General features: G+C 35.7%; 1 protein-coding gene across 50 annotated transcripts in view; it reads right to left on the minus strand.

Annotated features, from left to right (window-relative positions):
• The window catches only part of pde7a (phosphodiesterase 7A), a 92015-nt gene that overhangs the window by 28352 nt on the left and 47515 nt on the right, over positions 1-16148 (minus strand). For 7 of the 50 annotated variants that reach the window (XM_009297381.5, XM_021470100.3, XM_073939943.1 and 4 more), the window contains exon 1: positions 5411-5651. In XM_009297381.5, coding sequence (XP_009295656.2) covers positions 5411-5470 — 60 coding nt within the window. In that variant the 5' untranslated portion in view covers positions 5471-5651. 50 annotated transcript variants of the gene reach the window in all.

Raw genomic sequence — 16148 nt, forward strand, 5'->3', positions numbered from 1 at the left:
GAATAGGTTGCATAATTGTTTTTGTTAAAAACAGGGTTTCTGCAGGTTTCATCAATTCAAATTTAAAGACTTTTAAAGACTTTAAGACCAACGTATAAATGAATTTTTAGAATTATACAGTGTAAAAAATTTCCAGTTTTTCACGTTACTGTAATTTTCACAGTAAAATTACATTAGTATAACTTTACAGCATTTAACTAAAAAAATTCACAGTAATGTGTTGTACTCATAATTTTAATGTGAAATTAATGCATGTGACATGATTACAGCAAATTACTGTAAAAAGGGCTATATCTTTTGCATCTTAATTAGAACTCTTTTTATTTCATTCAACATAGACTTTGATTCAAATCAACGCTTATGCTAGTGTTGGCACCTTTTGATTTTTTGGTTAAATCTTTAAAAACTTGAAAGAACAAATCATCCTGTTTTGAAACAACATGAATGTCAAAATAAATTTTAATTTTGTAGGTGCACTGCACCTTTATTTAATTTTATGAAATTAACATGGAAATATGAAAATGTTTTTTAACGAACATATCACATGTATAAAAATGCAATAAACTGGAACAAAAGTAATTGATTCATTAAACCAAACACTGTTAAATGCACCCAAATAATTTCAAAGTCAGGGTAAATGTCAGAATGACTAGCCAAGGAAAGGCTGCTTCACAGTAAAATATAGTTAATTCTACAAGAAAATACTGTGAAATCACTCTCTACTGTGAAGTTACACTATATGGCTGTAATTTCACAGTAATTTAATGTAACAAAATAACAGTATATATAATAACTATAGTGAACTACCTCTTCGTAATTTGCTGTGAATTTACATACAGTATTTTCCTGTGAAAGTAATGCAATTATTAGCCAGTAATTTACTGTGAATTTAAGGTCAAGTTTTTTACAGTGCAGAGCTAAACACTAGGAATTTTTTAATGGCTCGGTTGTTGTTGTTTTTTTGCTTGCAACAACAGAAAAAAAAATCTAATTTAGTTATTTCTTTGCCACATATTTTAATGTCAAAACATGAAAACTGTTCTTGTATACACTATTTTCAGCAATGTTTTTTTTTTTAAATGAAAAGTTTAATATTGTAAAAAATATATTTATTATGGACATAATAATGAATGATCAAAAATATGTATTTGTTGGCTTTTTGTCCAAACAGATTGAGTATAACTCCTATTCAACATGCTTTTTTCTTTTAAAACTTGGCTATTCAAAGTCTATTTACAAATATTATGTCCACTCCCTTTTACATCTGTAAATAGTTTTTGTATAAATGGAAGATCATGTCAATGGAAATATTGCTCTGTTGTTATCATGAGGATTTGTGTAATTGCTTTTTAGTCTTCTTTCCTTAATTAGAAATTTTATTTTGGACAATTCCCTGTAAAAATATCTAATAACCGTCATCTCTTTGCAAAAATAAAGACCCTGTGAACACTCTGAAAAAAGAAATAAATTAGAAACTAAATTTATTACTCCTCTCACTTTTTCTGATCTGACCCATGACTCCAAAATCTCAATTATCCAAACCACAAGTTTTGTAATTTGCTTGACCACTGATCAGAACCAGCAGTTATAATAATTGATTTACTGGTATCAGCTGACATTATATTTTAATTTTCTTTGTATTTATGCAACCTAAATCTTGAGCCACAGACCATTTGGCTGTGGATTAAAGCTTATAATTGTTGTAAATAATGTTCAGTCTCACTTCTGAAGTTTCATTTACCTATCAGGAGTTACTCACTTTCATAAAAAGTCATTAAACTCACTGTTATTCATTTAGATTTATTTTAACATATTGTATTTTTGTTTTTTATGAATCGTCAAGGACCATATTTTCAGCTAAACTACTTCTGAAAATGAATAAATAATAGGCTAACTGACTTTTATTTTAGCGAACTATTCTTTTAAGTGCTTCTATCATGTTGAAAATACTGTTTATTGAGAAACTTCAACCTTCCAGCTTCAGCTGACTAAAACCGACTATGTTCAAATGCAAATAATTCAATGCGTTTTTTTGTTTGCAACAGCAAACCTAAGCCAGCTTTGATGGTGGTAAAAGGCACGATTGCCACCTTTTATGAAGCTCCTGAGGAATTTTAGCAATGCTTTGAGGGGTCTATTTGAACAGGTTAGCAGGCCTACAAGCCAATTATTGACACAGCGTTTGGATGCGAAACAAGTTAAAGGCTTGTGTGAAGAGAGACGGAGCCCAATCAATTCACCAGGAGACTTCACAGTAACACGACACAACCACAGCGCCGAGGCCTTCAGACAGGGGAAAAACACCAGCGCCACTTCCTTTAAACTAATCCAGGCAAACAGCAGTGGGAAAATTATTCTGCACTTTCTTCCTATTTGTTTACCGTAGTGAAACAAAAACAAGATCAACTTTTTAATCAAATCATACTCGAAAATCTATTTAGACCAGTCCCATATGAGCGGATGTCTATATATTGAGATTTATTATACATAAACGGTTTCACTTGCTTGAAATGTTTACAGTCATAGGCCTTAAAAACCCACGCAAATGATAAACTTCCAGTCTATTAGGGTACATTTTGTAATGACTCCAGGAATCACATACATTCTGAACCGTTTCTACTATAATCAAGACTACTGCAGAAATGCACACTGCAAATCTATGCTTTATCTATATATTGTGCAGCCTTAGTGTACAGTATAAATCAACCTGGGCAAAATAACTAATGATCCAAAGTGGTAGAGATGCTTTGAGTCAAAAATTTCGAGTCTGTTTTTAAATGCATGATATTGATCTTATTATCAACCATATTTTGGTGAAATATGCAAGACTTCTCCAATTATTTTACCCATTCAAAACCTGTAGTTCTCAGATATCAACCACAAGCTCACATTCGAATCCGCCTCCCATCCAATTAATAACTAATGTACATAGGCTCATGCTGTGTTCACACAAGACGTGGAACATGCAAATAAATAGGCACGTGAACATTTTGAATTTATTCGCTTTTTTCGCGCGTCGAATTCACCTCATAGACACTGATTTGTGACATGGTCAGGGCTTCTGTCTGCTCGGTGACTCTAGCTTCATTGCTTCATAGCTAACATGAATGTTATTGAGAGAATAGCTGCGTTTATGTGCTTTAGGAAGGTTAAAAACAGCACAAATATTTGTTTGGTGCTGTGTCTGAGTGCACTAGATCCTTTCAGGGGTGCACCAACTCTGTGAGTTCATCAACTCCTCTAGAAACTATACATGGATGATGGAGGATTACAACGGTGCTCCGACTGAGCTGAGCCGAACTGTTGTCCGGTGTCAACAAGAGGATTTCCCCAACAACAGGCGCCACGTCATAATCACGCCGCTACTAGAGAAAGCTCCTGATTTGTTAAGGCGGTGTGAATGTCCAATGAAGTTTAAATTATCCAACTCAAGCAATTCGAATGTTAAGCGCATGTTAACTTGTGCCACTTCATTCGGACAAATTGCGTCATTCACATGTATCAGGCAGCAGAATGTCTAGTCGCATCTTTGCATTGACTTAACATGTAAATCACTTGTGCTTGACGCTTCATCAGCGTTTGGTGTGAAAGCAACATAAGCTTGGTGAACTCCAAGTAGATCAAGTCCATTTATGCCAAACCACCGATATTTATGTACAAATTAAGTATAATAAAGGGGCCGCTATGTGATCATGTAGTGCAAATGTTAAGCTTTCAAATGGCTTCTGAAGACTTAAAATGAATTGGGTGAAAACTTTGTAATGCATTTATGCATTTTGTCAGGGTTAACAGTACCATAGATTAATACACAAAGGATTGGATTTGGACTTTTCCCTATTTGACTGATACCACTATTAAATCACTTTTAAATTGGTTTAATGTATGATATTTGCTCTTTTCTTACAGTCAAATACAAGATTCAGTTTTGCGCACACCACAATAAAACAACAGAAAAGTTGCATTTTTATGCTGGGTTCCTGCCATGTCACTAGATCTAGTTTACTTGCGGGTAGTGTTGTCACGATACTGGAATTTAATACCAATCAGTACTGATTTTAAAAAATGGCAATTTCCAGCTAACATTTAAGGATGTTTATAAACAGCGCTGATTTGCCATTGTGCTCACGTGCTCAACAGAAATGACTGTGATTGACCGATAAGCTCATCAGTTCACCGATCTCGCCGCTGTTTACCGAAAGCAACTACAGATACAGGGACACTGGAGCATTTTAAAGCCACAAAGATTAGCTGGTCTGTTTAAAAGCTGACATAAAAGTGATCTGCTGATGAACCGACTGATCTTAACAGCTTTAAAATGCTCCAGTGACCCTGTATCTGTAGTTACACTCAATAAACTGATTACTGATTGCTTTCAATCACAGTCTTTCCAGCACTCAAACGTTAGAAAAAAAAAATATGTTTTTAAAATTTCAGTACTGTTTGGTATCGAATTCCAGTATCATGACAACACTAGCAGGATGTTTCCCCTTCATGCAAAATTTTAGCTTGATTTAAATTACTTGAACTTGCATAGAAGACCTAATTAAAGCGAATTTCACACATTCACAGCAAATGTGTCACACATTCCACATCATTCACACCACAATAATTTAGTCACCACAACAATGCTAGTCATGCATTGCCAATTGAATTTGTATATAATTTAGTTCAGCAAATTTCCACGTTTGACGTCAACCCAGCAACAAAAAAAAAACAATCCAATATGCGATAGCATGCTAAATAAAGCAATACTCCCAGCATTATTACCACTTCTGAAAGTGAACAGCCACATAGGATACTTTTGTATTCAAATTGCCCATTTACTGCAAATCATTTTGGTATAATCGAAATATGTACATTTGTGAACTTATGATATTTTTGATGTATTGCACAGCCCTGTTGAGAACCCATTACATCCACCACAATGCAAAAGATCTATTGTGGCTTCCATTTCATCACAAATCTAATCAAATTTCTCCAGAATGATTTAATCCCAAAGCCAAAGCAGCTGCACTACCCTGAAGAACAGTTCCAGTAGGAGGTTGTCAGATTTAAATTTAAGAAGCCTAAAAAGCTTTTAGATTAGTCCACGTGGACATGAGAGCGGGTATAAACCATTCCACAACTCCAAATGACTCAAACCAATCTCAAAATTAATTTGCCATTCCCAAGGTGACTTGAGCTGTGGCCACCAGTTTGTCGGGATATCCTTACTGGCTTTAATCACTTGACTAGCGAATCCAACTTTGATGGTGAAGTCCTTTATAAGTCACGATCTTTATCAGATCTTGATCCATTTTAAAAAGACGTCACGACAATATTGACAGAGTTAATTCTCTCTCTAACAAAACACACAGACAGTTGTCAAGAGTTATTAAGTAAAAAAAGCAGAGCCAACTAGGAAACCTACCTTAGAAAAAATCCATCTGACGAGAATCGTGATAATAGACCAAATCAGAGCAATTCCCATTGGACCTTTGGAAAACTGCGGATCATAGCTCTGTCAGTGCTTGCAGGTGTTACAGTGTATGTCAGTATGTGGGTGTATAGATTTGCGTACGTGTGTTTGCGTGTGTGTGCGCGACTGTAGATGGCCGGAGACCAGCTCAAGGCCCAGACAGAATGCATGCTGAGCTTAGTGCAGCTGTCTTAGTTGTACACACGCACGCACACACACTTAAAACGAGCTGGCCGTGTGGCTTCTCGATGTCTCTCTCTCACTCTTTCGCTCTCTCTCATACACTCACACACAGCCACCTAGCAACAGCCAACCAGACCAGCAGTGCCACTGACGCAAATGGTGGGAGGGGCTGGCAGGAGGAGAGCATGCTAGAGTCTCCTTATCAGCAGTGCAGAGAGCAGACTGGATGCTTTATTTTCTAAATAAAACACTGTCAACTTCGCCGCCGCCTTGTAATCAAGATGTGTGCTCACTATCATGGAGCACATTTACTTTTCAGAGGCCGTTTTGTGACCTCAAGGACCCTCTTCTTATAACAATCTGACTCAAGAGGATTTACTGAATTCATATATAAATCATATATTATTTATTGTATTTACATATATATTTTTCATACATATTTTATTTATTTATAAATACATGAAGCACTATAAAAAAATATTTAACAACTGTTTGACAGCACACATATTATATATTATATGTACAAAGTACATACTGTATTATATACTATTAATATATAGGGATATACAAGTATATAAGACTACATAATATATAAAATGCAACAATTATGACATATGTAATTATATAGCATAATATGATTGTGAGATCATAATATCATCATATTTCATATGATTTGATCATATTTTTATGTGCTATTTAACTATTTAAATATGAGATTCTCTCTTCTCATGCACATGCTAGTCAGTAGAAGTCTCTTTTCTACACACAAACACACACACACACACACACACACACACACACAAACAAACAAACAAGACTGAAGAGTTGTTGTCCACTGCAACCGCTATTATGTATGGATCTTCAGTGCTAGCATTTTCATTTAAAGAGACTTCAGTTTTGAAGCTTACAGTATCTAAGAACAACTGCAGTTTTTCTGTTGTTTTAGGAGAAGATTAGGCTTAACCTTTCAAAGTTTAATACACAGTCTCCTTATTATAAAGTTTTATTTTTCATTATTCTATTTATTTTTGTACTTTTGCATGATGAGAGGCTTTTCAATCCTGTAGCTGTGACGAAACACCTCTGCCTGTTTAAAATAAACAGAAAAAGCAGGCACTGGAAACTTGCTGCTTATTTCTTGTCTCGAATTCATATCGAGACATGACACCAAAACTAAGGTACGTACTATGACTTTGCTATAATACATGCATATATACATACATACACCTATATTGCATAATATATGAATAACTGCAAGCATGTATAATCTAAATTACAGTAGAAAAACAAAAACAAATGATTATTAAATACTGAGATTCACCACATTGATGCCAAACAACTAGCATTGACGAACACCAAATCTTCTGATGGCTTGCATCGGATCCCAAGTGGAGCAAAAGCACATTCTGTGCCTGTGAGAGAATGTTTTTCTACACCCATAGGGGGCAGTAATCTGTTTTTCTCATTCCACAAAGGGAAACTATAAGATTAGGGTCCAATCCCAATTTTATTTTTGTACCCCTACTCATTCCCTTGTACCCCTACCCCTTAACGTGAACGCGCATATTGAGGAGTAGAAGTAAGGGTCAAGTGTTCTGATTCGTTGCTGAATAACCAATCAGTGCAGATTTTACATGCAGAATCACGCAAACTCAATCTGACGGTAACCAGATGAAAGATGACGTGTGGAACACACTGAAACGACGCTCACCAACAGCCCAATAACAGATGGTTGGCTTGGTGTGTCCTGGCCTTAAATCACAGCAATCAGTTGACAATTTGGGAGGATATTTTTGCAACCTCTGGCCTCAGTTTATTTCTTCAATACTCCTGATAAATCAATAAAGTTTGGCCTTTTTGGAATTGATATTTAAAATTACACCAAAACTTGATGCAAACCTAACAAAAGGACATGAATATATCGTCAAGCATAAGCCAAAGGCACAAAGATTTAGGTTTCCAGGTTTTAAGCAAGGCTTGGACTCACTGTAGGAACAGGTGTAACACAAGCTCCCTCTCTCAGACCAAAGTTGGCCTCTCTTAGCAGTGACATCACCACATCTATCTGCGGAGAAGCATTTCCATAAATAGCAGAACGGCAAGTTGGATGAGCCGAACCCCCGCAAACCACAGAAAACAGTACTTTTTTCACAGCTCAGACATGACTAGCCCCATTTCGGAGAAACACATCTGACCCTGCTGATTGCATGTTTGGAATAAGCATCGCAATCAAATATCATTCCTATTTAAACATCTTTGCTTACAAGCCGGGAAAACCCCAACACTGCATCCAAAAGCCAACATCCTCTCAGCTTCAAATGTCTGTCCCAGTACAGACTTACTGGCCCTCATGCAAATGTGAGATCAGTGACATGGGAGCTGGGTCACACGTCAAATAAACAGCACAGCTGATGTGCGCATTTGCATTTGAGAGCAAAAGAGCCGAGCAGTTGAGAGAGAGGCCATCGCAGCTGTGGATTCCAGAGTCAAACACAGGAAGCGCAATGATGGAGAGCATGACGTGGTCCTCATGAGGCTCCTGTTCCTGACCTCAGCTCTCAGGCCAGGATCCAAAGGAAAAAAAACCTGACTGCACGTCATACTCTTCTTCAATGTAATACAGCCTGTTCCAACCAAGAAAAAAAAATTGACATTGAGGCTCGATACTGGTCCAAGGTCTGCCACTCAAAGTCTAAGAACAGCTAGACCAAAAACAAGGACCAGCTCTTAAAACGTAACGGTGACCTGTGGGACTGAAAATTGAAAACAGAACTCTCAAAAGAGGCAAATCTTTACTTACTTTACAATTGGACAGAAGTTTACTGTATTGATTAAAGCAAGTGGTATTGATTTGTATTCAATGGAAGACATTATATTCATCATCAAACTGAAAAAAAAAAAAAACTGATCGCAAAATCTATGTCAGTGGGAGTTGGAGGTGAAGTGGCATGGTTAAGAAATGTTTTTTCAAAATGAAACTTTCAACTAGTGATTATTTTATTAATCGATTATTCTGTCGATTATTTTTTCGATAACTCGTCGAGTTGGTGAAGCATTAATTCCCAATCCTTTATTCAAAAACAGAACTACAATCTTTTTATACATGACAACAAATGGAAAAATGAATGATCCAAAAAGCGAGTGAATACAAACTTGTCTTTAGTTTTGCAATGCAAAGTAACCACCGCTGCTTTTCTTCTGTTATTAACGCTTTCACTGGTGAGTTTAAAATATTCTATCTGGCCCCGGGAGTGAGTTTTGGCAATCATTATTGTTCACCCTTATATGCTTCCGTGGCGACGCGTCATGTTTGTCATCTGACACCCCGCAGCCACAATAGTGCTGAATGACAGATCTGATCTATAACTTGAGATGGGTGCCACCATGTTTACTAGCCGCTGCGCGCATGCCACATTCATAAAAGCAAAACACACAGGGTTCAGCAGGTAAATTCACCAGTTACTCCCAAAATGCATGCAAGCAAGTCATGGGCCAGCTGGGAGAAGAATACATTGAACGGTATTGTGACTTTCACGGTGTGTATCTGATTTAAATAATACACATCGTCAAATTATATTTGAATGAATTGTTAGACTTCCATAGGCTTTCTTGTGTGTCTTACAAACACTGAATGTATTGTTTTACTAGTACTTGTGTGTATTTTCATGTCTAAAACATAAAATAAGCATTATATGGTTAAAACACTGCAAAATTGTGATAATATGACACGTCTTTCTCTGGCTTAGCGCCAGCCAACGCACTTGTCAAGCTGGATAACGAGTAAACACTAAACACCAGCAACAGGGACATTATGTTCCTCACTTTAAAACGGAACAAAAGTAGGATTCTGTAGTGATTTACCCTGCTGTGGCTCCCTTCCTACTCATCAAAGATTCCAACATGTTTGTGTTAGATCATTGCGTGTAGCTCCCGTCATCACTTTTGCATATTTGGCCGCTAACACGCTTTTTTTGTTTATTTATTATGAAAATGTCCCACACCTTGGATGACTAGAGACACAGATTTCTCTGCCTTCCCCATGTATTCCTCCCCTTGTTTTTTTTGCTCTCTGTCCAGTCTATGAGGTGCTGATCTCTGCTAGGGCTGGGCGGTATATCGATATGATTCCCCAACGCGATGCGGTGCTATCCAACATCGCTCATATCAATATGGTTTGAGGCCCCACATGCGCATTCTGCAAGAAACAGATTACTCCAAGGCAGCACACGAGCTCCACTTGCACAAATGTGCGCAAGGGCAGATTAATGATTCACTCAATGAGTCATACAAAAGACTTGTTTAAAATGAACAAATCGTTCAAAAACAACCCATCACTGGCGCGACATGGAGGAACATGCAGTACCAGTGTTGTATCAAAATCTGACTCCCGGTCTGTGCCAGTAGCCTAGTGGTACTGTGCGCTGACATATAGCACCAGTGTGCTCGTGGCGACCCGTGTTCGATTCCCGTCTCGAGGTCCTTTGCCGATCCTTTCCCTCTCTCTGCTCCCAGTGCTTTCCTGTCTGAATTCTCTACTGTCCTATCAAAATAAAGGTGAAAAACCCCTAAAAAAATAATTATAAAAAAAAAAAAATCTGACTCCCGGATAAATCTCCCCCTTGCGTACAAGGACGTCACACTGCGCCTGCAGCCGTCACAAGCAAGAAAAAAAAAAAACCTGCACCATATTTACCATATTTTTTACACGCTGAAACGATTATAAAATTCATTGACAATGCTTTTAGCAATCGATTTTAATCTATTTAATCGATTCGTTGTTGTAGCACTAGAAACTATTTGCTATGTGATGGAGTAAACGCAAATGTTTATTAGAAGCTCCTTCAACAATATGAGGTTTTTTCCATGCATTGATCATCCAATCAGCCAACGATTCATTTACAAAAATGAGTCCAGTCAAATAGCAAAATGAGTAAAGCGGTTCCTTAAAGCTAAAAACATTGAAAAATCCTAAAAGTCCTAAAAATCTTTTGAAAATCTGTAGTCACTAAATTTTGATAGAAAAAAAAAGAAGTGAAACAAGATCACAGCATAGTGTGATATACTGTTGATGTCTAATTCACTTCTGACAGCTTCAATAATTTTTCATGCATTCTGCTTACTTGCTACAACCATTGCCATTCTCTAAAGTAACATCACAGTGTTTTCCACAAAGTTTTACCTCGGTTATCTCCTAAATTACTTATTATTAAAAAAAAAAAATAAAAAAAAAATGTAAATGGAGCTCAAAATGAAACTTAGCATGAGATCTTGGAATCCAACCGGGTTCACTTAGATGAATCAGGAAGCACTTAAAACTTAATAAATTAGGAATCAAATCATTAAATCTTACGTTTTCACACACAGGTATATATATTTATACTATTATGAAACTCTTTATTAGATTAAACACACAAAGCAAAAAAATTCAGAGGTTTAATTCCATATTGACTTAGTCTGAAGCAAAACAAAGGCCAGCATAAGGTCATCTCGGGTGTGACAATCGGGTTGTCGCGTTCTTCCCCTTCCCAAGCACGTATTCACTTTTTTTTTCTCCTGAAAGCGATAATGGTCAGTTTATAGTCAAGCTCCAACTTACTTCTTCCTTGTGCCTAAATGCAGGCGAGAGAAAAAAAAAGGGAGTGGGTTCATGACAGAACAAGCAAACAAAAGAGGAAGCCAGACAGATTCCCATTAAACCTTATCCGACGCCGTGCTTCTAAACTCACTCAGATTAAAGGAACAGGCATCGGAGAGGGCTCATAAATTCAAAGCGTCCTCATGAGTTATAGCACCATGCTGTGAGATGCTGGATAACGGTAGTGCACATTCCTGTAAGTGCCAAGCCATAAACGCAGTTTTTACAACCCAGGTTATAGAGTCAGTCAGGTCACTGCATAAACTAACTTATTACTTAAGTACACCCTGTTTATGCTGTTCCAAACCAGTACAGCTTTCTCCCTGAAATATGCATATAATGAAAGTCGATGTGGTCCAAAACACAAAATAAAAAAAAGAGTGTTCTGCAGAAGAAATAAAGCCCATATAGGTTGGCAAGGCCAGGTGACTGCATATAAGCTAACTTATTACTTAAATACACTCTTTTCATATTATTACAAACTAGTCTGACTTCCTCTTTGACAATTGAATATTATGAAAGTCAGGTCAATGGGGTCAAAGTTCCATGTGTTCACACAGAAACACACAAATACTTTAAAAAAACTGTTGAAGTATATGAAGAAATAAAGGCATACAAGTTTGGAATGACATTGTCAGGTCACTGCATAAACTAACTAACTACTAATGCACACTTTATGCTGTTGTTACAAACCTGTATGGGTTTCCCCATAGAATGTACACATAATAGAAGTCAATGAGGTCCGGAGTTGAATGTATACACACAAAACATTCTTTAAAACATCTTATTTGGTGTTCTGCAGAATGAATAAAGCTAAAAAGGTTCAGAACAACATGACCAGGTCACTGCAAAGCCTTTCACTTGTAAACACTCTCTTTTTGTTACAACTTGTATGAGTTTCTCTTTGAAATGTACACATATTGAAAGTCAAAGAGGTCTAAAGTTAAATATATAGAGCAAAAAACATCTTTGTTCTTAAAAACAAAATCTTTGGTGTTCTACAGAAGAAATAGTCATATCGTTAGAAATGACACGAGGGTGAGTAAATGATGACATTTCTGTGTCAACTTTTAGGCAATACCAGTAAACGAAGATAAACAGGGCTGCGGTTGCCTTTCACTTCTACAGTTAAACTGTTGAAGGCGTAGCATATCAGAAGTCAGCGGTCTCAATGGCAGATCCAGTAGCCTCAGTGTGAGATGGCAACACAGTTTGCTGATGGAAGTTTTGTGGTGCAACAGGGATTAATGTGACAGGAAGTGAATCAGTGTTATATTGTGAAACGACTTTCAACGGTCACCACATTGAGCCAACAATGGGGTCAACAAACCAAACAGCTCAGAAGTTTTTTTTTGTTGTTGTTGCAGAAATGGCACCTAAACATCCACCCAAAATTAATATGATGAAATAAAAATCATTTATTTATTCATCTATTAATATCAGAATTAATATGTGTTAATAAATACAGTATGTTTTTATTAAGATAAATTTAATTTATGCAATCCATCACCATTATGTGATTTTATATATAAAGTTGCAATTAAACCTCCTGAATTATTAGCTTCCTCTTTATTTTTTCCCCAATTTCTGTTTAACGGAGAGAAGATTTTTTTTCAACACATTTCTGATCATAATAGTTTTAATAACTCATTTCTAATAACTGACTTATTTTATCTTTGCCATGATGACAGTAAATAATATTTGACTAGATATTTTTCAAGACACTTCTATACAGTTTAAAGTGACATTTAAAGGCTTAAGTAAGTTAATTAGGTTGGCCAAGTTAAAGTAATAAGGCAAGTCATTGTATAATGATGGTTTGTTCTGTAGACTATCCAAAAAATAGCTTAAAGGGGCTAATAATTTTGACCTTAAAATGCATTTTTTTTTTTTTAATTTACTGCTTTTATTCTAGCCAAGATAAAACAAATAAGACTTTCTCCAGGAGAAAACATATTATCAGACATGAAAAATTCCTTGCTCTGTTAAACAACATTTGGGAAATATTTAAAGAAAAAAAATTCAATGGTTGTTTGATAATTTTGATTGCAACTGTATTGGTGCATTTAATTTAAATATATACACTATAGAATCACCCATGCCCCACCACACCAACAGTCAAATCAGCGTATCTCAAGTCATTTTTGCACAGCCTTTGTCTGCTCAGAATTTAGTGTAAGGATGCTATGCCGCACTAAACGTTTTACGTATATACACATTTTTGAAAATGTATGCTACTTCAGGTTTAGTTTTCTGAGCCATCTTTGTTGTGTAAAGGAACATTAATCTCAATACAGCACAATAAATCAGACATTAAAGTTCCTACAGAACAAGTCTATACTTTGTACTTTTATCAAACAAACAAAATAGCCTTATGTTATTTAACTTATTTACATGACAGCATGTCAATTCAGTGTCTACATGGTTTCATGTGTTTACATTTCTCTGCTCCCTGTAATTTGCGCACAGTGGAATTCCGATTGAATGTGTGCAATCACACACGTGAGCACCCTCCCACTAGTGCAGAGGAAATATGTTGCATCAACTAGAAACAAATATCTGTGGAAGAAGAAAAAAAGTATAAATCCTGCTTTTGGAATGCATTTAAATATAATTTATTGCTCAAAATCTCAATAATTTGTCTTTAGAGAGATGGCAATAAAACTCTTGGCTTAATAGTGAAAGCTTTGTAAGTATATGCTGGGCAAAACAGTAAGCTTACAAAGCTGATTGATTGAACAAATAAATACATAATATTTGATGAGTATATTTTAGCACTCTTTAGATTTGTCTAATGCTATTGTTTTGATAATTTACAATCCTTTATCAATCAAGAAATGATACAGTAGACTTTATAGGGCAAAGATGTAAACACTCACTGTCCTTAAGCTTTCTCCCTGATTTATTTGTCAACACAGTGGAATGAACCACCAATTACTCTGGCATATTTTATGCAGTGGATGCCCTTCCAGCCACAACCAAGTACTGGGAAACATCCATACACAATCTTGTTCACACACACATATATATATATATATATATATATATATATATATATATATATATATATATATATATATATATATATATATATATATATATATATATATATATATACATACACACACACATATATACACATATATACAGTAGGACTGCATGGTTAATCGTTAAAAGATCGCAAATCTCGATTCGACCCCCCACACAATCTTAATCCAGCATTTCTACGATTCAGCTAATTATATTTTTAAGAACAGGAGAGAAGCATAAAGGCGGTCACATTGTTTTATTTATGCTGCTCAGCAACTGGACACAGTCAAGACTCTAAAAGTGTTGAAGAAGTCAGCATACTGTATTTATAAGGTATAATTTATAAAAAAAATTTATTTCAGCCTTTATGCAATGACATATTCGCGGGCGCAAAATAAAACTGAGCTGACCGTGAGGTGTTGGTTTACCATATGCCAGTGAATGATGTCTACTTTAGTGAACAGAACCTGCAAAGGCTGTGAATAGCAGGTCATAGAGTTGCAAATAAAATTCAGTGATTGTTTCGCACGGGTGATGATAAAAATATGTTGTGTTTTTCCCCTCAAAGGGACATCACATGAACTGAACTTGGCAGTGAAAGTGAAACTGAAAGAGCACGAGTGATCATAACGCATTTTAGAGTTATGATTACGACAAGTCTTTTATAGATTTTAGATTTATTGCGAACAAAGATTCGTGATTGAGAATGAATGTTGCACTAGTCTGGAAAACCCATGCGAACACGGTAAAACATGCAAACTTCACACAGAAATGTCTCCTAGCCCAGCCGGGACTTGAACCTGTAACCTTCTTCCTGTGCAGGGACCGCAAAATCTGGTAGCCTGAAGTCCTAGGGATATTGTTTTTTCAATCGGCCTATACTAAAATCTATCTACATAGATTAGATATCTATTTGGACTGGATAGATTTTGGTAGCCCAACTGAAAAAACAACAGCCTTGTGACTTTGGGCTTCCGGAGTTTAAAAGTTTGGCCAAAGGAGAAATGGTCATGCCCAAGGGAGCCTGGTTTCTCTCTTTTTCCTTTTACTTTTGTCAATTGGTGGTTGTCACATCAATGGATTTGCTATTCGGTGTTTGAACTTTCAGCAGTGAAGTTGATACCACATTGAACTCTAACACTGAAAAATGGACTGGCACATCTTCAATTAACAAGGACTTCTATGTTAAGCTGCTTTGGCACAATTTACATTGTAAAAGCGCTACAGAAATAAACATGAGTATAATTAAATGTTGCAAGCCATGCTGTGATGCAACTGCTCACCGCTCAGGTCTGCAAGATATTGGAAAAAAACTCTGCGATTTTTTTCTGCGGTTTTTCTCTGCGATAAACATTGCAATATCAATACAATTTCACAAGATTATTTAAATAGCTCTTGGTGCATAGTAATTACTTTGATTCTGCAAGGGAGTGAAATATAAATATATTTGTATGTAATTTATTTAAAAGTGAAATAAACTGTGCTATATGTTTTTCTATATATTTTAATAATTTAATATTAATAATTTATAATTATCAAGCTACAAGTGTATTCTGTACTTTTTATTATTCCTATTATATTTTTACATTAAAAATACATACATATATTTATTATTATTATTATTAAATTTTTTGTAATTTCATCTTGTTAGACTGTAGGGGTGAGAATAATATTATTTAAATTTCTCTGTAAAATTGAATAAACAGTTTAATAAACAAATAAAAAAATGTTAAGGCCAAAAAAAAAAAAAAAACAAACATGCAGATTATAAACTTTCACAATTACAGTTAAATTTTTCTCCACAAATCTCATGTGTTTTGGTTTCTGGACATCTATAATCCT

The sequence above is a fragment of the Danio rerio genome, chromosome 24 (assembly GCF_049306965.1).
Source record: "Danio rerio strain Tuebingen ecotype United States chromosome 24, GRCz12tu, whole genome shotgun sequence".
Lineage (NCBI taxonomy): Eukaryota > Metazoa > Chordata > Actinopteri > Cypriniformes > Danionidae > Danio > Danio rerio.